Source organism: Solenopsis invicta, chromosome 13 (assembly GCF_016802725.1).
Source record: "Solenopsis invicta isolate M01_SB chromosome 13, UNIL_Sinv_3.0, whole genome shotgun sequence".
Taxonomy (NCBI): domain Eukaryota; kingdom Metazoa; phylum Arthropoda; class Insecta; order Hymenoptera; family Formicidae; genus Solenopsis; species Solenopsis invicta.
Window position 1 is genome coordinate 12,246,849 of NC_052676.1, and position 18,207 is coordinate 12,265,055.

Genomic DNA, 18,207 nt, shown 5'->3' on the forward strand with positions numbered 1-18,207 from the left:
AGCGATATTGACATTTCTGAATCAAAATTTATTGAAGATCATGAAGAGCAAGAAGAAAATACAAAAGCAGATGACGAAGGTCCGAAATAAAAAAAAAAACCGAATTCCAAAAAAGACGAAAAAACGTGGCGACGTCAGGCTTTCTCCACTACTTGGTTAAAAGAACAGCTATTCAAAGGTTGGCTTGAACCAGTTCCTAATGACAAGTACAAAGCAATTTGTAAAGCCTGTAATAAAATTATAACTGCTGGAAAAAGTGAATTACAGAAGCATGCAGTTACTGCTATGCATTCAAAAAACGTAAAAGTATCAATATCAAATGTTTCTTTGGATAGTTTTATAGTAAAAAAGAATACTCAGTCCTGTATAGAGGCTGAATTAAGATATGCTGTGTTAGCTGCTGAGCATAATTTAAGTTTTCGCGTAATGGAACAAATAATTGCTTTGTCACAAAATATTTTTAATGATAGTCAATTATCTCGTGAAATTCAAGTTAAACGCAGTAAGTGTACACATTTAATTAAAAATGTTCTTTCGGAAAACATTAAGAGATGTATTGATAATGATTTGCAACAATCATTCTTTTCTATTTTGATTGACGAGAGCACCGATATTAGTAATGATAAGAATTTGTGTATTTTGGTCAAATATTTTAAAGATGACTCAGTTAAAACTCACTTGTTGGATATTATAAAAATACCAGATAATGGAGCTACAGCCAAAAATATGTATAAACTTTTTGTTCAATGTTTAACAAATCATAATTTGGATACGTCCAAAATTGTAGGTTACTGCAGCGATAACGCAAATGTAATGCTTGGCAAAAATGAATCTTTTATGACATATCTATTAAAAGATAATCCTAACATATTTGTGTTAGGATGCATTTGTCATTCGGCTCATTTGATAGCCAGCTCTGCTGCAGATGAACTGCCAAAAAATGTCGAAGGACTTACGCACTCTATTTATTCTTATTTTTCTCGAAGTCCGAAAAGACAATCAATTTTAGAAGGCATTCAAACGTTGATGAATAAAGAAAAACATAAAATGATTAACTCTAGTCGAACCAGATGGTTAGCTCTTTTAAATGCGGTTAACAGAATTTTAGAACAATGGGAAATTCTTCAACAAACTTTTTTATTAGCTTCTGTTGAAGACAAAAATCCATCTGCAGATTTGATTTTAAGAGACCTCAACAATCCCTTCATTAAGGCTTACTTTCAATTTATGGCACACGTCTTACCTTTATTCAATAATTTTAACAAGTTGTTTCAATCTGAAAATATTCTAATTTATTGTTTGGGAGAAGAAAGTCAGAGACTTTTACGATTAATTTGTGGAAATTTTTTACATCCAAAAGCATTCGAAAATATAAAAGAAATCAACCCACAAAATCCGGATAGGTTGTTGCCATTAGAAAAGATTAACATTGGTTTTGCTGCAAAGATAACATTGTCTAATATTGTTAATCAAAACAAAGATATACATGAATTTAAACTAAGGTGTATGAAATTTTATCAGGTAGCTGTCGAAAAAACATTAAAAAGATTACCTTTAAACGATAAATTAATTGCAGAATTAAAATTTTTACATCCAACTGTTGCATTAACAAGTTCTAATCGGCCTAACTTAGATTATATTTGTAACAAGTACAACAACATAATTATCAATAAAAATGATGTTTTAGCAGAGTGGGAAATGTTAAAATATTATTTTGAGACTATCCACTATCAGAACAGTTATGTAAAAAATCAATTGTAGAATTTTGGCATGATTTATCTAAAACCAAAACGTTCAATAATGAATGGCCTTTTAAAAATTTGTGTCAAGTTGTTGCTATAGCACTCTCATTACCTCATTCCAACGCAGAAGTTGAAAGGGTGTTCTCAATGTGTACTGACATTAAAACGAAGAAAAGAAATAGACTGAATACCGAAACATTATGTGCAATTTTAAGAATAAAATTAGATTTAAAAAATACTGAACAAACGTGCCATAATTATCCCATAACAAATAATCATTATAATTTGTTTCGCAAGAATTTATATCAGAATAAGACTGATTGTGAATGAGTACATTCAAATGTGCAATCACTCACTAAGTTGCTAAGTAGCAATTGAAAATGATTGCTTCTTACCTGCATCCTGCATCCAACCAATTATTTTTCATTTGTTTGTCACTCAATGAGCAGTTGCGCATGTGTATGCATTCATTAGGGGTGCGCAAAATTGGAACCACCACTCATAGCGGTCGATGCTTAAATTTTTTCCACTGATCAAGCACTGTGAGTGGTGGTAGTCAATCGTGCTGTGTCCAGAAGGGTGTCATCCTATTCATTATACTCTATTTTTGTGATATTAAGTATGTAAAACATTTAAAAAATGACTCGATTAACATTCATTTTGAATATTTTAAGGCCGGTCTTCGTAATCGATTCTTATCTCAAGATTATCTTAATAACGTTTCAAGAATCTTAAGATGCTAACACAGATCTCTGGTAGAAAATATCTTAAGATAATATTTAAGACGATTTTAAATATAAGAGAGTCGATTACGAATACTGGACTAGAAATTTTAGATAATAAAAGTATAGCCAAAAATATAAGCTTTTTTTTAGCGTTTGAAATATCAATTTGGATACATTCAAAATTGTGAATTACTGTAGCAACAATGCAAATGTGATACCTTGTAAAAATGTTATGTAATTTTATTTTGAATATCACATATATCTTTTATTTTTTGTTTATATATACGTTTATATATTTTTGTTCTTATATGTATATATTATAATAATAAATATATAATATATACTTATTATAATAAATAAAACTTATCCGCATATTTTTAGTGTTTATTATTTTGTCTAAAGGTGCAGTTATATGCCAAGCGTCGAGACCGGGGCAAAGATAGCTGTCGGACTAATAGCTACTGTAGCTATTAGTCCGACAGCTAACTTCGCCCCGGTAGCGTCAAGCAACAGACATCGTTTATTGGCTATTGTTAAATTTTGGGCAAGCAGCAGCCAATAAAAGAAGTCTGTTGCTTGACGCTTGACGCTTGGCATGTAACTGCACCTTTAATGACCTTTTTACAATAAGCTATTAGTTGGTATCACAATTATAAGCTGTAAGAATTGACCAATCACAGTCGAATATTCTCTTTATATTAAACTGTGATTGGTCAATTCTTATAGTTTATGACTATGAATCCAACTAAAGACCATAAGGGTTGGTTTATAATAGCTGAAAATAGCCGTAACCGTAAAAAATTGGCCAATAATGGTCGATTTATAGAAGAATAATCGATTATGATTGGTCAATTTTTTACGGTAACTACTATTCTCCCTAAAAGTTGGTTTATAATAACCGTTACCGTAAGAAATTGACCAATCATAGTCAAGTATTTTTCTGTACAGATACTATGATTGGCCAATGTCTTACGGTTACGGCCATTATAAACCAACTTTTAGGGAGAATAGTAGTCCCTTTATCGATTATCTTTCGTAGGGTAATTGTAGGGATTTAAAAATTGTTCAGTAGGGAATTGTAGGGATTTTTTATTATTTTGATAGGGAGTTAATTTTTTTATCTCTGGCAACACTGGACCGTGGTGACCACCCTGTTCCCTCCGGGGCCGGGGGAGGTGGCCCATCTCGGCGTCCCCCCTCCGCCAGTACCTGACTGGTGGGGGAACGCGCACGAGGTCTCGAGGAAAGAGGTGCTGGGGATTTGCCAAACGGCTCCGGGGGAAGAAAACAGCCCCGGGCCCGGACGGCATCCCCATAAAGGCCCTGGCCTTGGTGTCAGGAATTTTGGTGGACGGCCTCCGGCACTTGTTCGGGAAGTGCCTCGAGGCTGGGCGGTTCCCCACCGCGTGGAAGGAGGCGAAGTTGGTGCTCCTCCGGAAGAAGGGTAAGCCTGAGGGGTCGCTCTCGGTTTACCGCCCCATTTGCCTGCTCGACGAGGCGAGCAAAATGCTGGAGCGTGTTCTAGCGGCTCGCCTCCGAGAGCACCTGTCCCATGAGGGCCCCGATCTGGTCGACTGCCAGTTCGGATTCCGGGAGGGCCGATCTACCGTCAACGCGATCCGGCGGGTCCGTGCCCTCTCGTATGAGGCTGTCTCCCGCGGAAGGGTGGTGCTGGCTGTGTCATTGGACATAGCCAACGCCTTCAACACCTTTCCGTGGAAGTGTATACGTCAGGCATTCCGATTTCACCGGGTGCCGACGTATATGCAGGAGGTGATCGGGGATTACCTCTGGGACAGGGGCATATGTTACTTGGGGCGGTATGGAGTGGCCCATAACGTGGAATCCAGCGAGGTGTCCCGCAGGGATCGGTCCTTGGACCGCTTCTGTGGGACTTCGGCTATAACTGGGTTCTCCGGGGCGCCCTCCTTCGAAGGCTGGGTTTAGTGTGTTACGCTGACGACACACTACTCCTGGCCTGGGGGAAAGATTGGAGGAGCACCATTCGCCTCGCTGAGGTTTGGGTGGCGCACCTGGTGGGTCGAATACAGAGCTGGGTTTAAGCGTGGCTCCCCAAAAGACCGAGGTCGTCTGGTTCGCTGGACCTCGGGTGAGGGGACCACCGCGCGGGGCGGTAAACCCAGCTTACCGTAGAGGGAGTCCGAGTCCCAATTGGGACCCAGATGAAATATCTGGGTCTCATCCTTGACAGCAGATGGAGTTTTGTGCCGCACTTCCTGCGGTTGGTTTCCCGAGTGCGGGTAGTGTCTGCCAGTCTTGGCAGGTTGATGCCCAATCTCAGGAGACCTGGTGGAGGAGCTCGCCGCCTGTACCTCGGCGTGGTCCGGTCAATAGCGCTATATGGCGCCCCCGTGTGGTACGCCGATGTGGCGGCCAGCCGTCGCCTAAAAGAGCTCTTACAGAGCGCTCAGCGAGGGCTGGTCGTCCGTGCCGCACGGGGTTACCGGACCATCGCCACTGTGGCAGCGATGCTGGTGGCCGGGGAGCTCCCGTGGGTGCTCGAGGCCCGCGTGTACGCACATGCGTACGAAGAGAAACGTGCGCGTCGTCGGGCCCCCGGGCTCCCTGGACACACAAAGAGCAGGAGGTGTGGCGCCTCTAAAAAAGGAGGCGTGCTGTCGAAGATTGGGGCGAGGGCCTGTCCTTAGATGGGCCGGGTTCTCGCGTCGTCGGCGCTATCAGGCCCATCCTGAGGGAATTGGTGGGCCGGCGACGTTTCGGATCCCTCACCTACAGGCTGGGGCAGGTGCTCACCGGGCATGGTTGCTTCGGTGAGTATCTGCACCGTATAGGACGTGAACCCACCAGTGTGTGCCACAATTGCGGGGCTCGGGTGGACTCGGCGGATCACATCCTGTTGGAGTGTCCAGCATGGGATGCTGACCGTCGGGTCTTACTTCGAGCCCTAGACATTAACCAGGCTGACTTCTCCCTGGAGAACATAGTACGTGCCATGCTCGAAGGGGAGGAGAGCCTGGGCAGCCGCGCTCTCCTTCTGTGAGTCGGTTATCTCACAGAAGGAGAGCGACGAAAGACGTAGGGAGTTGGCCCCGAACGCCGCTCCTTGCCGTAAAAAGAGAGCTGGGAGAAGGGCCCGGGCATTTGCACGGGTCCTGTAAACTCTCCCAAAACAGTCACGGGCTGGAGGGAGGAACGGGCGAGATGTGCCTGGCCCTCTGGCCCAAGACTGCTGGGAGCTGCAGGGACCCTATCTCATTGCACCCAGCTCCTCGGCAGGGGAGGCCGTTGCGTGGTGGTCCCGCAACGGTCTCCAGTTAGGACATCCCTCTCCCACGCCAAATGGGAGAGGGAAAGTGGCTCGGGGGGCGCCCGTTGGAGTATGCCTTCACAAGCCCGGGGCGCCCCTTACGTCACATGTAAAGGTGGACCACCATGGGGTTTTAGCCGGTAAGAGTCCGGCATAACCGCCTCCCTTCCACCCGAAAGGGAGGGGTATCCATGAGGATTTCCCCATGTAAAAAAAAAAAAAAGGGCGGAGCCCTTTCCCTGTGCAAGCATTTACATTTTACGCAAAGCTATTAAAAGTTTGAAAAAAATTATTTTAAAACAGTTTTTCTACTATAATAACTAAAATATTGAAGTTAGGTAAAATATGTAAATAACATTTTTTATAGAGCTTATTACAGGCTTCATTTTTTGTTTGACACATTTTTTTGTAAAATAAATATTTTCTGAAATAATTAAAAAAAAACCGATATTTTCGGAGCTTTTTTTAAATTTTTTACTTTGAAGATGACCTTGTTGATGACTTTCATTATAATATTCGTACTCAGTGCAATAAAAAACAGTAATATACCAATTTGCAGCCAAATCGGAGGGTTCCCGTTCTCGGAACCTCATCCATACTCAAAATTGATGATATAAACATGAATTTTTGGAAAATTTTTCTTGAGTTCTCTGTATTAGATCTGAGTCATATAAACATTTTTTATTTTTTGTTGATAATAAAATTGATTTTATTATAGCACACGGAATTTAAAAAGAATTCAGATTGATATCATCAATTCTGAATTTATTTTGAAAAGTAAAAGAATTCTTTCTCTGATTTTTCTGAAAAAAAATTTTTTTGCATCTCCAAATAAACTCAGAATTGATAACATAAACATGAATTTTTGGAAATATTTTTTTGAATTTTTTATGCCGGATGTGAGTCATATAAATATTTTTTTTAGTTTTTGTTAAAAATAAAATTGATTTTATTGCACCACACAAATTTCAAAATGTATTCAGATTGATGTCATTAATTCTGAATTTATTTTGAGAAGTAAAAAGAATTCTCTTTTTTCCAGGAAATGAATTCTTTTGCATCTTAAAATGAACTCAGAATTGATGACATAAACCTGAATTTAAAAAAAAATTTTTTTTTAATTCTCTGTGTTGCCTTTTTTGGTACGATGTGGAAAATGCTCATGACACACCAGGCTGGCTTGACCTGATAGTGTTGGACTCGTGTCAGAACGGTGTAATCCTGGCCACATAGTTTCAGCGACCGGGTACGTCCCCCCCGCTTACCAACTAAAAACCTCACCGACCCACCTCCAGTGTGTGGAGGGATCGGGAACCAATGGGTTGCGCCAATGTCCCTCAACAGGGGTTAGAGCATGAGCCCCCCGACGCGCCAGTTTGTCAGGTTGGGAATAGACGTGGCAGGGCGGCAAGCTGAGATACGTCGGCTGAGCTACCTGTCCACCCCGGGGTAGCGCCGTGCAAGCATCGACACGCACCCCCGCGCTCCTTTAGGGCCATAGGCGAGCGCCGAACTTACCCGTTCCGCGCCAACTCCCTGCCTAAGGTCCTGCGGTCCCGAGGGACCGTCCAGGCCTACCTCCTATCCACGAGTAGCCGATCCGCCGGATGAGCGGAAACCCAGACTCATCGGGCAGCCCATAGTCCTCGTCTCCTGAGCATCCCCGAGCGCCGGGGCAGCCGAGAACGAGGCCCAGGATCGCAAGGTGCCCTGCAACCGCGGGAAAATTTTCCCGTGGTCACGCTAAAAAGGCTACCAAGGGAAAGGGAGCCCCCCGTAGAGATTCATCCAAGGCCAGAAATGGAACTCGGAAGCGAAAACAAGCCGAAGGAGGTCTCACCGGACCAAACGGAGATACCTGTGCAACCGGAGATGACCCACGCAAAGGCCACAACCGCCACAGTAACCGTCAGTGATGACAAACACACCGCAACGGACCACAACAAGGAGGCGGACTCAGCGGCTGTCACATCAACAAACGGGCATGTATCGGACCAAAATACCTGCTCCGCATACAAACTATCAACACGCGAACAAGATAAAGAAGACACAGCGAACGAATTATAGGTACATAAGATACCCTAAACATTAGATTTAATTTCATTATTAATTTTGTTATATTCATGAATATTTTGTTTTATTCAAACCCTTTTAATTTTACGTTATTTATCTCCATGAGAGACAATAGCAGATTAAAACAACCACAAAGTAATAAGTAACTATTCTTTGTCAGAATAAAATAATAGGTTAAGATATCTTTTAATGTATTATGTTATAATTTAAGTACAATATATATTACAAAGCCTGTGCACTCATCCAGCGCCATTTAAACTAAAAATAATAACACAAATTAGAATTAACCCATATACACCACAATTCAACTTGTGGATTTGCCGCGCTTTGTAATAACGCCGCCGCCATGTTGGCGGAATGATACATGGCGACAGCCGAAAATAGGGGCCTCGAGGAGAGACGCCAAACGTCGCCATTTTAGCAGTTAGTTGGTCACGAACCACGTTCCAAGACACATCGGTGTCATCGCACATCGGTGCGAATGATGCAACATTGCATCATCGCGAACATAACGCGTAGTCGCGTTACAGTTAAGAACATTGATTAGATGTGATTCGGGAAAGTGTACACGCGAAATCAGACAGTAAAAATGACAATTTATTTTTATATACAAACAGTGTGTGCAATAAAGATATTACTCGTGTGAACTTGCCATGAATTTTTCGCTGACCCAACACGAGAAGTCCCGTTCCTATACGCGCATCTAAAACAATAAGTGTACAGACATTAAACGCAGTGCACAATTAATAATAATTTGACTTACCTGTGTACCGACGAACGTTATGCGGCGGCGTAATCTATCCCACGACGACCGTTGACAGGAAGAACGAGCCTGGCCAATCACGAACGAGGATTCCTGAAACAGAAAGAAAGGACAATTACGTATCCCACCTTGGTAATTACAGGGTTAAATTACCTGGCGACCGTGAAATTCACGCAGGATTCATTTTAAAGGTAGGTAAAATAACCTGTAAAGTGAAAATTCGGAAATTAGCATTTGTTCGTCCGGTCACAGCCCCCCCCCAGGGGGACATGCCACGGTCCTATTACCTCAATGGATAGACGACCCTGGGGGAGAAGGCGTTAACGCCTTCTACGCCCGGGGTCTGAGGAGCGCCTTCTTGGCAGGTATGTTCGAGTCGAATCCCACTCGCCTCTGCTGTTACGGAAGAGGGAGGGGCTCAAGCACCACCTTCGCTTATGGGAGGTGCGAGGCACTCGGCTTATCGAGGTCTTTGCACCTCTTCTCACTCGGCGGGCTCGCCCCCAGCCCGGAGGCTTTGGACGAGCCCGACGACAGGTCGATCACTCCCTTGACAAACGCCTCACCTCCAGAGGCGTCCGTCACGGGAGGGGTCTTCTCCATGTCGACGTTGTCCGCCGGCCCCGCCGACGTCCCACCATCTACGGCCTGAGCGCCAGGCGGGGTGGGAGGCGGCGGGGACAGCGGCCGATCGTCCTCTAGATCTCCACTCTCTTCCTGTTGCGGAGGAGGGGAAGCACTCTTCCCCGAACGAATAGCCGGGGAAACCCGCGTGCACTTCTCACCGCACTTCTTACCGCCTCTACTGTCGGTAACGCCAGGGCACCGGTTTTGCGTACGGCCCTGAGCTAGGCACCGGAAGCATCGCTGCGGAGGCGCCTTCAGCACCTCCACGCAAGCCGCCATCCAACCCAGGGCTAGTCTACCCGACCGGGCAATCTTCGCGGCAGCGGCGACTGGGCATTGCACTATGACAGAACCCAGCCCCCGCCGACCGCGTGTCACCCGGCCCACCCGGAGGTCCGTCACGAAGCAGCCCCCGGAATCGACAACGCGGTGGCCACCTCCTCCGGGGAGATCGACTCATCGAACCCGGAGATGCGGATCTCAACCCTCCGTAGACGGCAAGATATCCGAAAACAGGCAACCTGTGGACGCTTTAGCACGCGCATTATCGATTTTTCGGAGCCACCCGTCGGTCAAACCGACCAGATCGATGGTCGTGCTCCGAGAGATCACCCCCAACTGCCGGTCAATATCCCGGCGTTGCTCTGGCGTGAAGAGGGTAGGGGGGATCCTGATGCGCTGCCAAGGCCGCACATCATTCTCCCCCGTTCCCTTTCCCTCCGACTCTGAGCTCCTGATGACGTTGGCTCGGAGTCGACGAGCTCTAAATGCTCCATGGAAACCTCATGAAGCCGGTTTTCAGTGTTCGCCCCGTCGGACAAAGGGGAGGGGGACCTGAAGGGTCCACTCCCGTCCAGATGAGAGTGGCCACGGGCGCGCCTGCTTCTCATATGAGCCGGGAGGTCGGATCTGTCTCCTAGAACATCAGGGATCCGGACACGACCTTCCGGCTCGTCCAGATCGATAACCGGCTCCAAGGGGTCCGGTCACCTTTTTCTCCTCTGGCTGATCTACCTCCATAGACTCGACCCCGGGCCGGAAAGGACCTTGCCGCTTCTGATAAGGTGGGTCATTGGTGTCCTCCCTGCCCAGGCCTCCCTCATGGACGCGGATTGGCGTCGATCCCATTGGCGTCGAACCCTAGCGCGTGGTGGCGATATGCCACCGTCTCGAAAAATCGCCGTTGACCCGATTACACTATTGTCCTGTCGATCGGCACTCGTTTTGTGACGACCGCTGGCCAACAGGATCGAGTCGTCCCCATCGAGCGAGGCGGGGGCCTCGGCCCAAGGGACCGGCTTCACCCGCTCCAACCCGCTGAGAAAGACATCTCCCTCGCTTTCTGAGGAGGAAGAGGATCCCCCCGAATACTTCCCTTCCTCCCAATCAGGATCATTGTTCCCGTACAGCTCTTCTTCGAGTTGCCCGAGAGCAAGGACCCGATCGATAGCTTCGCGAGACTCGGGCCCAAGGCGCTTCTGCATAAACGAGAGCATCCTCAGGCGCGAATCACGCGGCATGTTACGACATGTACGAACATCAAATTCCACAGTCTCCCATTCGTCGGCAGAACCTGTGGGTACCTCGCTCGACAGCCCGTCGGGTGATGACGACAAGGGGGCACCAGGGACACTAGTCCCCCTCTGCCGGTACTAGAAATCCGACCCCCCCCCCTGCGCGGTAAATTACCATTATCTTTGTTTATGAAACTCCATAGATAGGGTATTATTTAACGAGGAGAACCCCACCCTCGCCACGAGGGATACTACGGGCCGGCGTCCGGGGACCACCGACCCAAGGCGGATCAAATATACAACACACACATCACACGCGCCGACCAGGGAAAAACACGAAACAAAACACAAGTGCAACCCAAGACAATGGACTGCGGCCGGGCGACCGGGACCCCCAATCCCCACAGGCAGCCAGAACGATCCCCCGATCCATGACCTCAGCGAAAACCAGCATCCCCACGACGATGCCCCCGGGTTAACAAGGAACATCCCCGAGAAGAGATGCCAGTCGCACCAGTATACGGGTTGCTCCAAGGCCCAAAGGCCCGGTGTCGATGTATCCGGGCTAGCCGGAGCCATCGACAACCAGCGGGTCAACACGCGGGATTTAGTCACTGACCAAAAAGTCGTTTCAGAATTCGGCAAAGAGAAGGCGACCCGACCCCCCGCCGCGACGAACACTACACGAAACACACACCACCGTGACGTCTGAGGCGCGAAACGCACCATCTCATACGACGCCACCTCGATTTTTTATAGTCATCAAATTGTTATATAATGTAAAAGGTGATTCAGTGATAATAGAAAAAATACAAAATGTAAAATTATATGTTTTTGAAAAATTTTATTATTGTGAAGTAGTATAATTTGTTGCATATTACGATTCATGTCATGTTAAAATCCAAAGATTATGTTAATTTACAAATAATTTTTATTTTTGATTTGTTACGGATTACAGATATTTATTTTTGATTACAATAAAAGTCATGTATGTATACAATTATTTGAATTTTATTTATATATTTTGTTCTTATATTACTGTCTTACAAAAATATATATATATAACAAGGAAGATTTTACAAATTTTAAGTTAGCAGATTTAGTTTCTGTTATAAAATAATTAGAAAAATAATCATTAATATTTTATATTTAAGTACAATTGGGCAGAAGTTCTTGAATGATTAAATAATATTATTTAGTTTTTATGTAAAAAAAAACTTGTAACGACCGTACTTCCCGCACGGACGGTCGACATGCGGGGACGGGCGCGAAAGGTCGCCCGAAGAGATTAGAAGGCGTTTTGGTTGGTGTGAACAAAATAACAGCGTTTATTGTGTATGCGGCGAGACTAGTGTCACATCCGCGACGTTGCGAGTATAAATTTTTCGACACCGATATTGAACAGACGGGCAAGCCGGCATTCGCTAACAAATCTAACTGTCAGGTCGCATCCTGTTCTTAACATTTTCCAGTGCCGGATAGTCGCGGCAGAATGATCTGCACGCACGGCCAGTAAGTCATAAAAATCATAGACTAATGTCTATTTAACATTTCCCAGCGCCGGATAGTCGCGGCAAAGCGATCTGCACGTACGGCCAGTAAATCGTAAAATCATATTTAACATTTTCCAGTGACGAAAGGTTGCTAGAGGAAAACTGCGCCTACGACACTCGAAAAGTAATAAAATCTCAATTCAACATTTTCCAGCGCCGGATGGTCGCGGCGGAGAAGTCCGCTCGCACGGCACTTGAAAGACACCGCGACAGAGAAATCTGTTGCGCGACCGTTAAAGTCATAAAATCGCGAACTGACATTTCCCTGACATTTCTCAGTGCCGGATGGTCGCGGCGGAGAAGTCCGCTCGCACGGCACTTGAATTTGAGTTTCCTCATTTAAGAAATCTGAGTGGTGGTTGCATCAGCAGCAACCCCCACTAAGGGTACCGACTTGCCGCGCTTTTTCCAGAGCTTTGTCTCAAAAATCGTATAAATAGGGATGCAGCCCGCGACTCCGGGCAGTGCAGTTCGAACTCGACAGTAGAGATCAGGGCTAGTGTAGCCAGAACGGTTCCGTGTCGCAATTGTAGCGACCGAGTTCCCCTGAGCTACTAGTTCGCGCTAATCCAAGCGAGTCACTCTAATTCCAATTTTAACTCTAATTCGAAAATCCATTCTAATTCAAACTCTAACTCAAATCCTAAATCGAGACACACTCTAATTCCAATTCTAATTCTAATTCTAAGCCTAACCCTAAATCCACCGTTATTTTAAATTTTTACTGTAAGCTTTATTTTAATGTAATCGTACTTTAAATTGTGCTTCTGTAACTCACTTCTTTTACCCTTTATATCGTAGTAATAAAAAGGTAGTTTATACAAACATGCTTTCGCTTAATTTCCACGCTTAACGTCCCCCGCTTCCATGCACCCCCGCTTCCATGCACGCAACACCGCGACGCGAGTGTAGTGCATAACCAGAAGTACCACGGTCGAGGTCCAAAGACAACCGGACAGCCGAGAAGGACGAGGACGATCATCAGAGCGGCCATCAAGGCAGAGGCAACAGTCTCAACAGCAACCGTCATTCTAAAAGCTAAGTCGCAACGTCCAATAAAGCATGTCACATAACGCGTATTTTTCAACTCAAGCCCCATATTTCAATTGGCTTAACTCCGCGTTGTGTAGCCTGGCCACCTTGCATCAGCACCAAATTAATCACACCATCATTTGCGACAGGTGCCAAAATAACCTCCCCCTTCGCGACCGCGTATTTTACAACTCAGTCACGCGTCACTATTTAATTGTCGGCGGGGACAAAGAAGCCATACGCTGCTCGTCCTGCAATCGTTTAATCTCATTTCCGGAGACCGCGGTGGACTGCGTTGAGTGCTACGAAGCACTGAACGACCTCGCGCATCATTTGTACGACTCAGAAAACAAGCCATACCTTAACACCGAGCCTACTATAATAGAGATTGAAGAGACGTGCACATGTTTATGCCCTGAAGAATAATAAGTATACGGTAAATTAGAGTATGTGCCCACCGCAGCGCATTGCCATTTTCTTAGTCCGTGCCCAACGCGAAGCGAATCGCTCGTTTGGTATATGGTTACGCAGTGCCCAGTGCGTAACCTCTCTGTATTTTTGCAACGACGATGAATCAACGGTATTATGCCTCGAGTGTAAAAGCAAACACTCGAGCTCTAAGAAAGAAAATTATCTCGGGGTAATTACCCACTATATCTATCTTGGCCATCCAGACAATCCGCAAAAGTGCGATTCTTGCCGCGCGCCCGTGGCTACCCGCCGTCACCCTCTCGATTGTGACCGTTGCCCCCACGAGTTGGAAGAATTCATAACTTATTTAATCCGAGAAGGAGATAGTCCCTGGAACGATTCCGACGCCACCATACTCGCGCTCACGCGACACAGTAACCCCTCTGAGGTTACAAAACTCCCCTCACTAGGCCATTGGCCGCGGAAAATCGGGCCCGTCCGCCGGTAAATCCGGCCACGCGATCCGCTCCTTAGCTGTGGATTCCCCGAAGCTTAGGCTTCGAAACAATCAGTTTCGCCGAAACGCGCGTATTCTGCCCAACGGCGACCGCGCTCGGTCGGGACGAAACACTAGCTTACGCCGCGTGAAAGTATACAAATCTCTTATAAGACGGTCGGCGGTGCGGTTATCACAAACGTGCAATGATACGCTCGGTCGGTGACAAATCGCGGAACTTAGGCTAACGCGCGGACGGACGATATTTCGCGGACAGAAGCACGGAAATCTATATACACTTATTTACATTGACGCACCTGCTACCCGAGACGCGTTTTGTGGAACGCTGTCGCGATATTTTCCCGGAAGCCGGGCGGCCTTGTTATGATGGCCGTGAAACCGTGCGCGACGCGGTGCGTGATGCGGTGAGACGGGGCGCGTACACACACGGATCCGTGCGGTCGGTGTCGGTGTTTCGCGCGGACCGTCGCGAGGCGGTTAATACCGCTGTCGAGATCGCTGGAGGACACTACCTCACGCCAAGTGCGCTTGGTGGAGGCACAGAGCACCGTATTCCCTTACGCGAGGCAGCGTCGAGCTTGGGCGGCGGAGAAGATCGCGCTGTCGTCAAGTAGCTTGACAGGGCCCAAGTTTCACTTGAGCCCAGGCGGCGGGTCGGAAAGCGGAAGCGGAATTGGAAGCGGAGTCGGCTGCGAGCCAAGTGTCTCAGCAGAGACCGAGGCGCTCGATCTCGGTCGCAACCTGGGAAGCTTCTGGTCGGTAGGCCGGCCAGGAGCGGAAAAGGTGCTCGTCTCCGGCGAACGTCGCCTTATATACCCGAGGATTGAGGCGCGGGGATGCACGACGTGTCACGGCGGAGCGGTCCGGCGGCAGCATCCCCGCCACTCGATCTCGGGTCTTCCGTTTCGGGCCACGCGCACAGAGTGTGGCTGCGGACGGCGCGGGAACGAGAGCGCGTGCGCGCAGAGATGCGAGCGCGGGAGCGATCGTGCCTTTGCTCCGTTCTTAGAGTATTTATTAGGCGCTATGCGCCGTTAATTGCCGTCCGGCGGATGTTCGGCCGGACGGTTTGGACGGTTCGGTTGGTCTGAGGAGGGGTCGGAAGACAGTTCGTTACAAACTGGTGTATTCTGCCTGTAATTAAAATAATAACTGTGCAATAATGTTTCTTTTTTCATTAGCTGGCATATTTACATAATTATAATTTACATTTTCTATTTCAACGTTATCAAAGAGTTCATTCTTATTATCAATGCAAATATTATGCAAAATACAATATGCATGTATAACTAATGGTATCATATCTGTGTTGTACAAATACACACATTTTAATTTTCTAAATCGTCTTTTTAGTATTCCAAATGTTCTTTTAATTATAACACAAATTTTTGCTAACTTTGTGTTATAGTTATGCTGCATAGCATTTAAGTGACCACTATGACGGTATGGAGTGAGCATATTATACGATAATGAGTACGCAGAATTAGCTAAAAGGTGACTATATTGAGGAAAATATCTTTCTCTATCATAATCTATCAAATTTTTAATGTCACTTAGCGGCCAAACACGAGCATCATGAATACTGCCACAAATTCCCGTGAACACGTCAATAAATGAAATTTATTGACGTGTTCACGGGAATTTGTGGCAGTATTCATGATGCTCGTATTTGGCATAATCACATAATCGCAAATACCCTATAATAATATGGAATAAAATCCTTTTCTATTTATATAACTGTTTGAATATTCAGTAGGAGCACTAACGGGAATGTGGCAACCATTCGCGCAATTACGCCTACAACACTTAGAAAATCACTAATGGCGGCAAATTGTTGTTGTGTATTTAATAATTCATAAACTTCTGGCTACTTAATATAATTTTGAATACGTTGCTCTAGTGTGTAAACATTAAAAACAGATCTCCATATAGTGTCTTTAGACACCCTATCGATCTGCAACGGATCTAAAAATAAGAAAATATTTTTAACACAACAACAGAAACAGGAAAAATAGGGAAGACTCGGGCAAAAGACATCACCCGGGCAAAAAGAAAACTCGAAACAATTTTTTTTCTATTAATGTCAGGAAGTTGGTAACACTGCTATTCGATAGTGCTGCGAATGCGGAATATTTTGCAACCATAAAACTTCCAACAACTTGACGTGAACGTTATTTATGTTACACAATGTGTTTATGTGCTATCATTGTTCGTAATTTACGTTTCTTAATGTTCGAATGATTTGAAGACTATAACTGCTACGAAAGTAAGTAATATATCAAAGTAAAGGAAATTTTGTCTAGTTTCAGAAAATACCAAAGTTATTTTGCATAAATTACTTGATGATAGCATCATTATATAAGTAATGAAAGCATGTTGTTTTGGGCAAAAGAAATCGGGCAAAAGGAATCGCTAACACGTTACCTTAGCTTGAGCATTAATAGTGTACATAGGCTACTGGTTTTCATTTTTAGATGGCTTTTTTATGGTTCATGAAGAGTGTACGAGTTATACCGGCCTAGGTTTCTATGTATGCGATTTCTGTCAAGAATTGTAATAGATACCTTAATTTCGTAATTTTCTTAATTGTTCTTTTCAAAACTATATTTAATTTTGTTACTTATTTTCAATATCTGTCAGATTAATAAAGTTTTTCACCTTTAAAGTCCGTTTTTTAATAATTTTTAGTAATTTTTTTAGGCGATTCCTTTTGCCCGAGTTGGAGATTCCTTTTGCCCGAGTGTTTTGAAAAGTGTCTAAAAAATGGTATCGTCGTAAAAGTCAAGTGAGGGTAGTTAAAATTAATTTTATGCAAAATTCAACGTCAGTTTCAGAAAGTAGAGACTTCAAGCTACATTTTAGTATAATTATTTTGCAAATTTGATAATTTGAACATAGAATTATAGCCATTTGAAAACAAACGATTCCTTTTGCCCGAGTCTCCCCTAATTTACAAACTTTTCAGTAAGTATATCATATCTCCTTAAAGAAAGTATTACAATTCGAAACACTTTTCATTCCTTGTACAAATCAGAGAAAATTTTCCGAAATAAGATATTTGTTCAATAATATAACTTATACTTATTGGTAGACTTATATTTATTTTCAATATATTGTTCAAAACTTTAATCTTGATAAAACTTATTCCTTTTTTTTTTTATTCTAAAAATATATTACACAGATAGAAAGTAATAAACCAACATTAAGTTAATCTATTAATAGAAATAAATAATAATTAATTGAAATTAATTTAAAATGAACAGTACACATTTCAAATTTCTCTTTTTTTGTATTTCTGTACAACTTAATTGTTAATACTTATTGTTTACTGTTCCATTATTCTAAGTTTAAAGATCTCAAAGATAAATACATTCTTTATTTAAAAAGTAATATTTATAACTTTTTGTCAATTATTTTGAATATAGTATAAAATATGATATTGAATATCCCAATAAGAACAAGATGGTATAATATACGTTTATTTTTGGTATTATCGTATGGTGTAAACCTGGTATATTAAACGTATTTGAAACGGGTCTAATATCCGTTTCGATGACCGTCTCAGAAACGTTTTCATATACCAATTTTTATTCATTTATTATACGTTAAGCACATTCGAATTATATTCGGATTAGAGAACCAAATAAATAATGAATTATATAGTCGTATAAAATACGTATTAATAAATCAATAATTTATCCGTTTTTAAAATCCTAATTTTAAATGTATGTACATTTACGTTTTATATTCGAATCAGAGAACCAAATAAATAATGAATTATATAGTCGTATAAAATACGTATTAATAAATCAATAATTTATCCGTTTTTTAAATCCTAATTTTATATGTATGTGCATATACGTTTACAATTCGGGTATATGTGTATATATGTGTGTATATATATATATATATATATATATATATACATATATATATATGTAAGGAAAATGTATTTCCTTCA

General features: G+C 43.8%; 1 protein-coding gene across 1 annotated transcript; it reads left to right on the forward strand.

Moving 5' to 3' along the window:
• The first annotated feature begins 3,973 nt into the window (after positions 1–3,973).
• On the forward strand, positions 3,974–4,414 carry LOC120359336. The gene has a single exon (XM_039456475.1). It carries the CDS (start codon positions 3,974–3,976, stop codon positions 4,412–4,414), a length of 441 nt encoding a protein of 146 aa, XP_039312409.1.
• Positions 4,415–18,207: the final 13,793 nt, after the last annotated feature.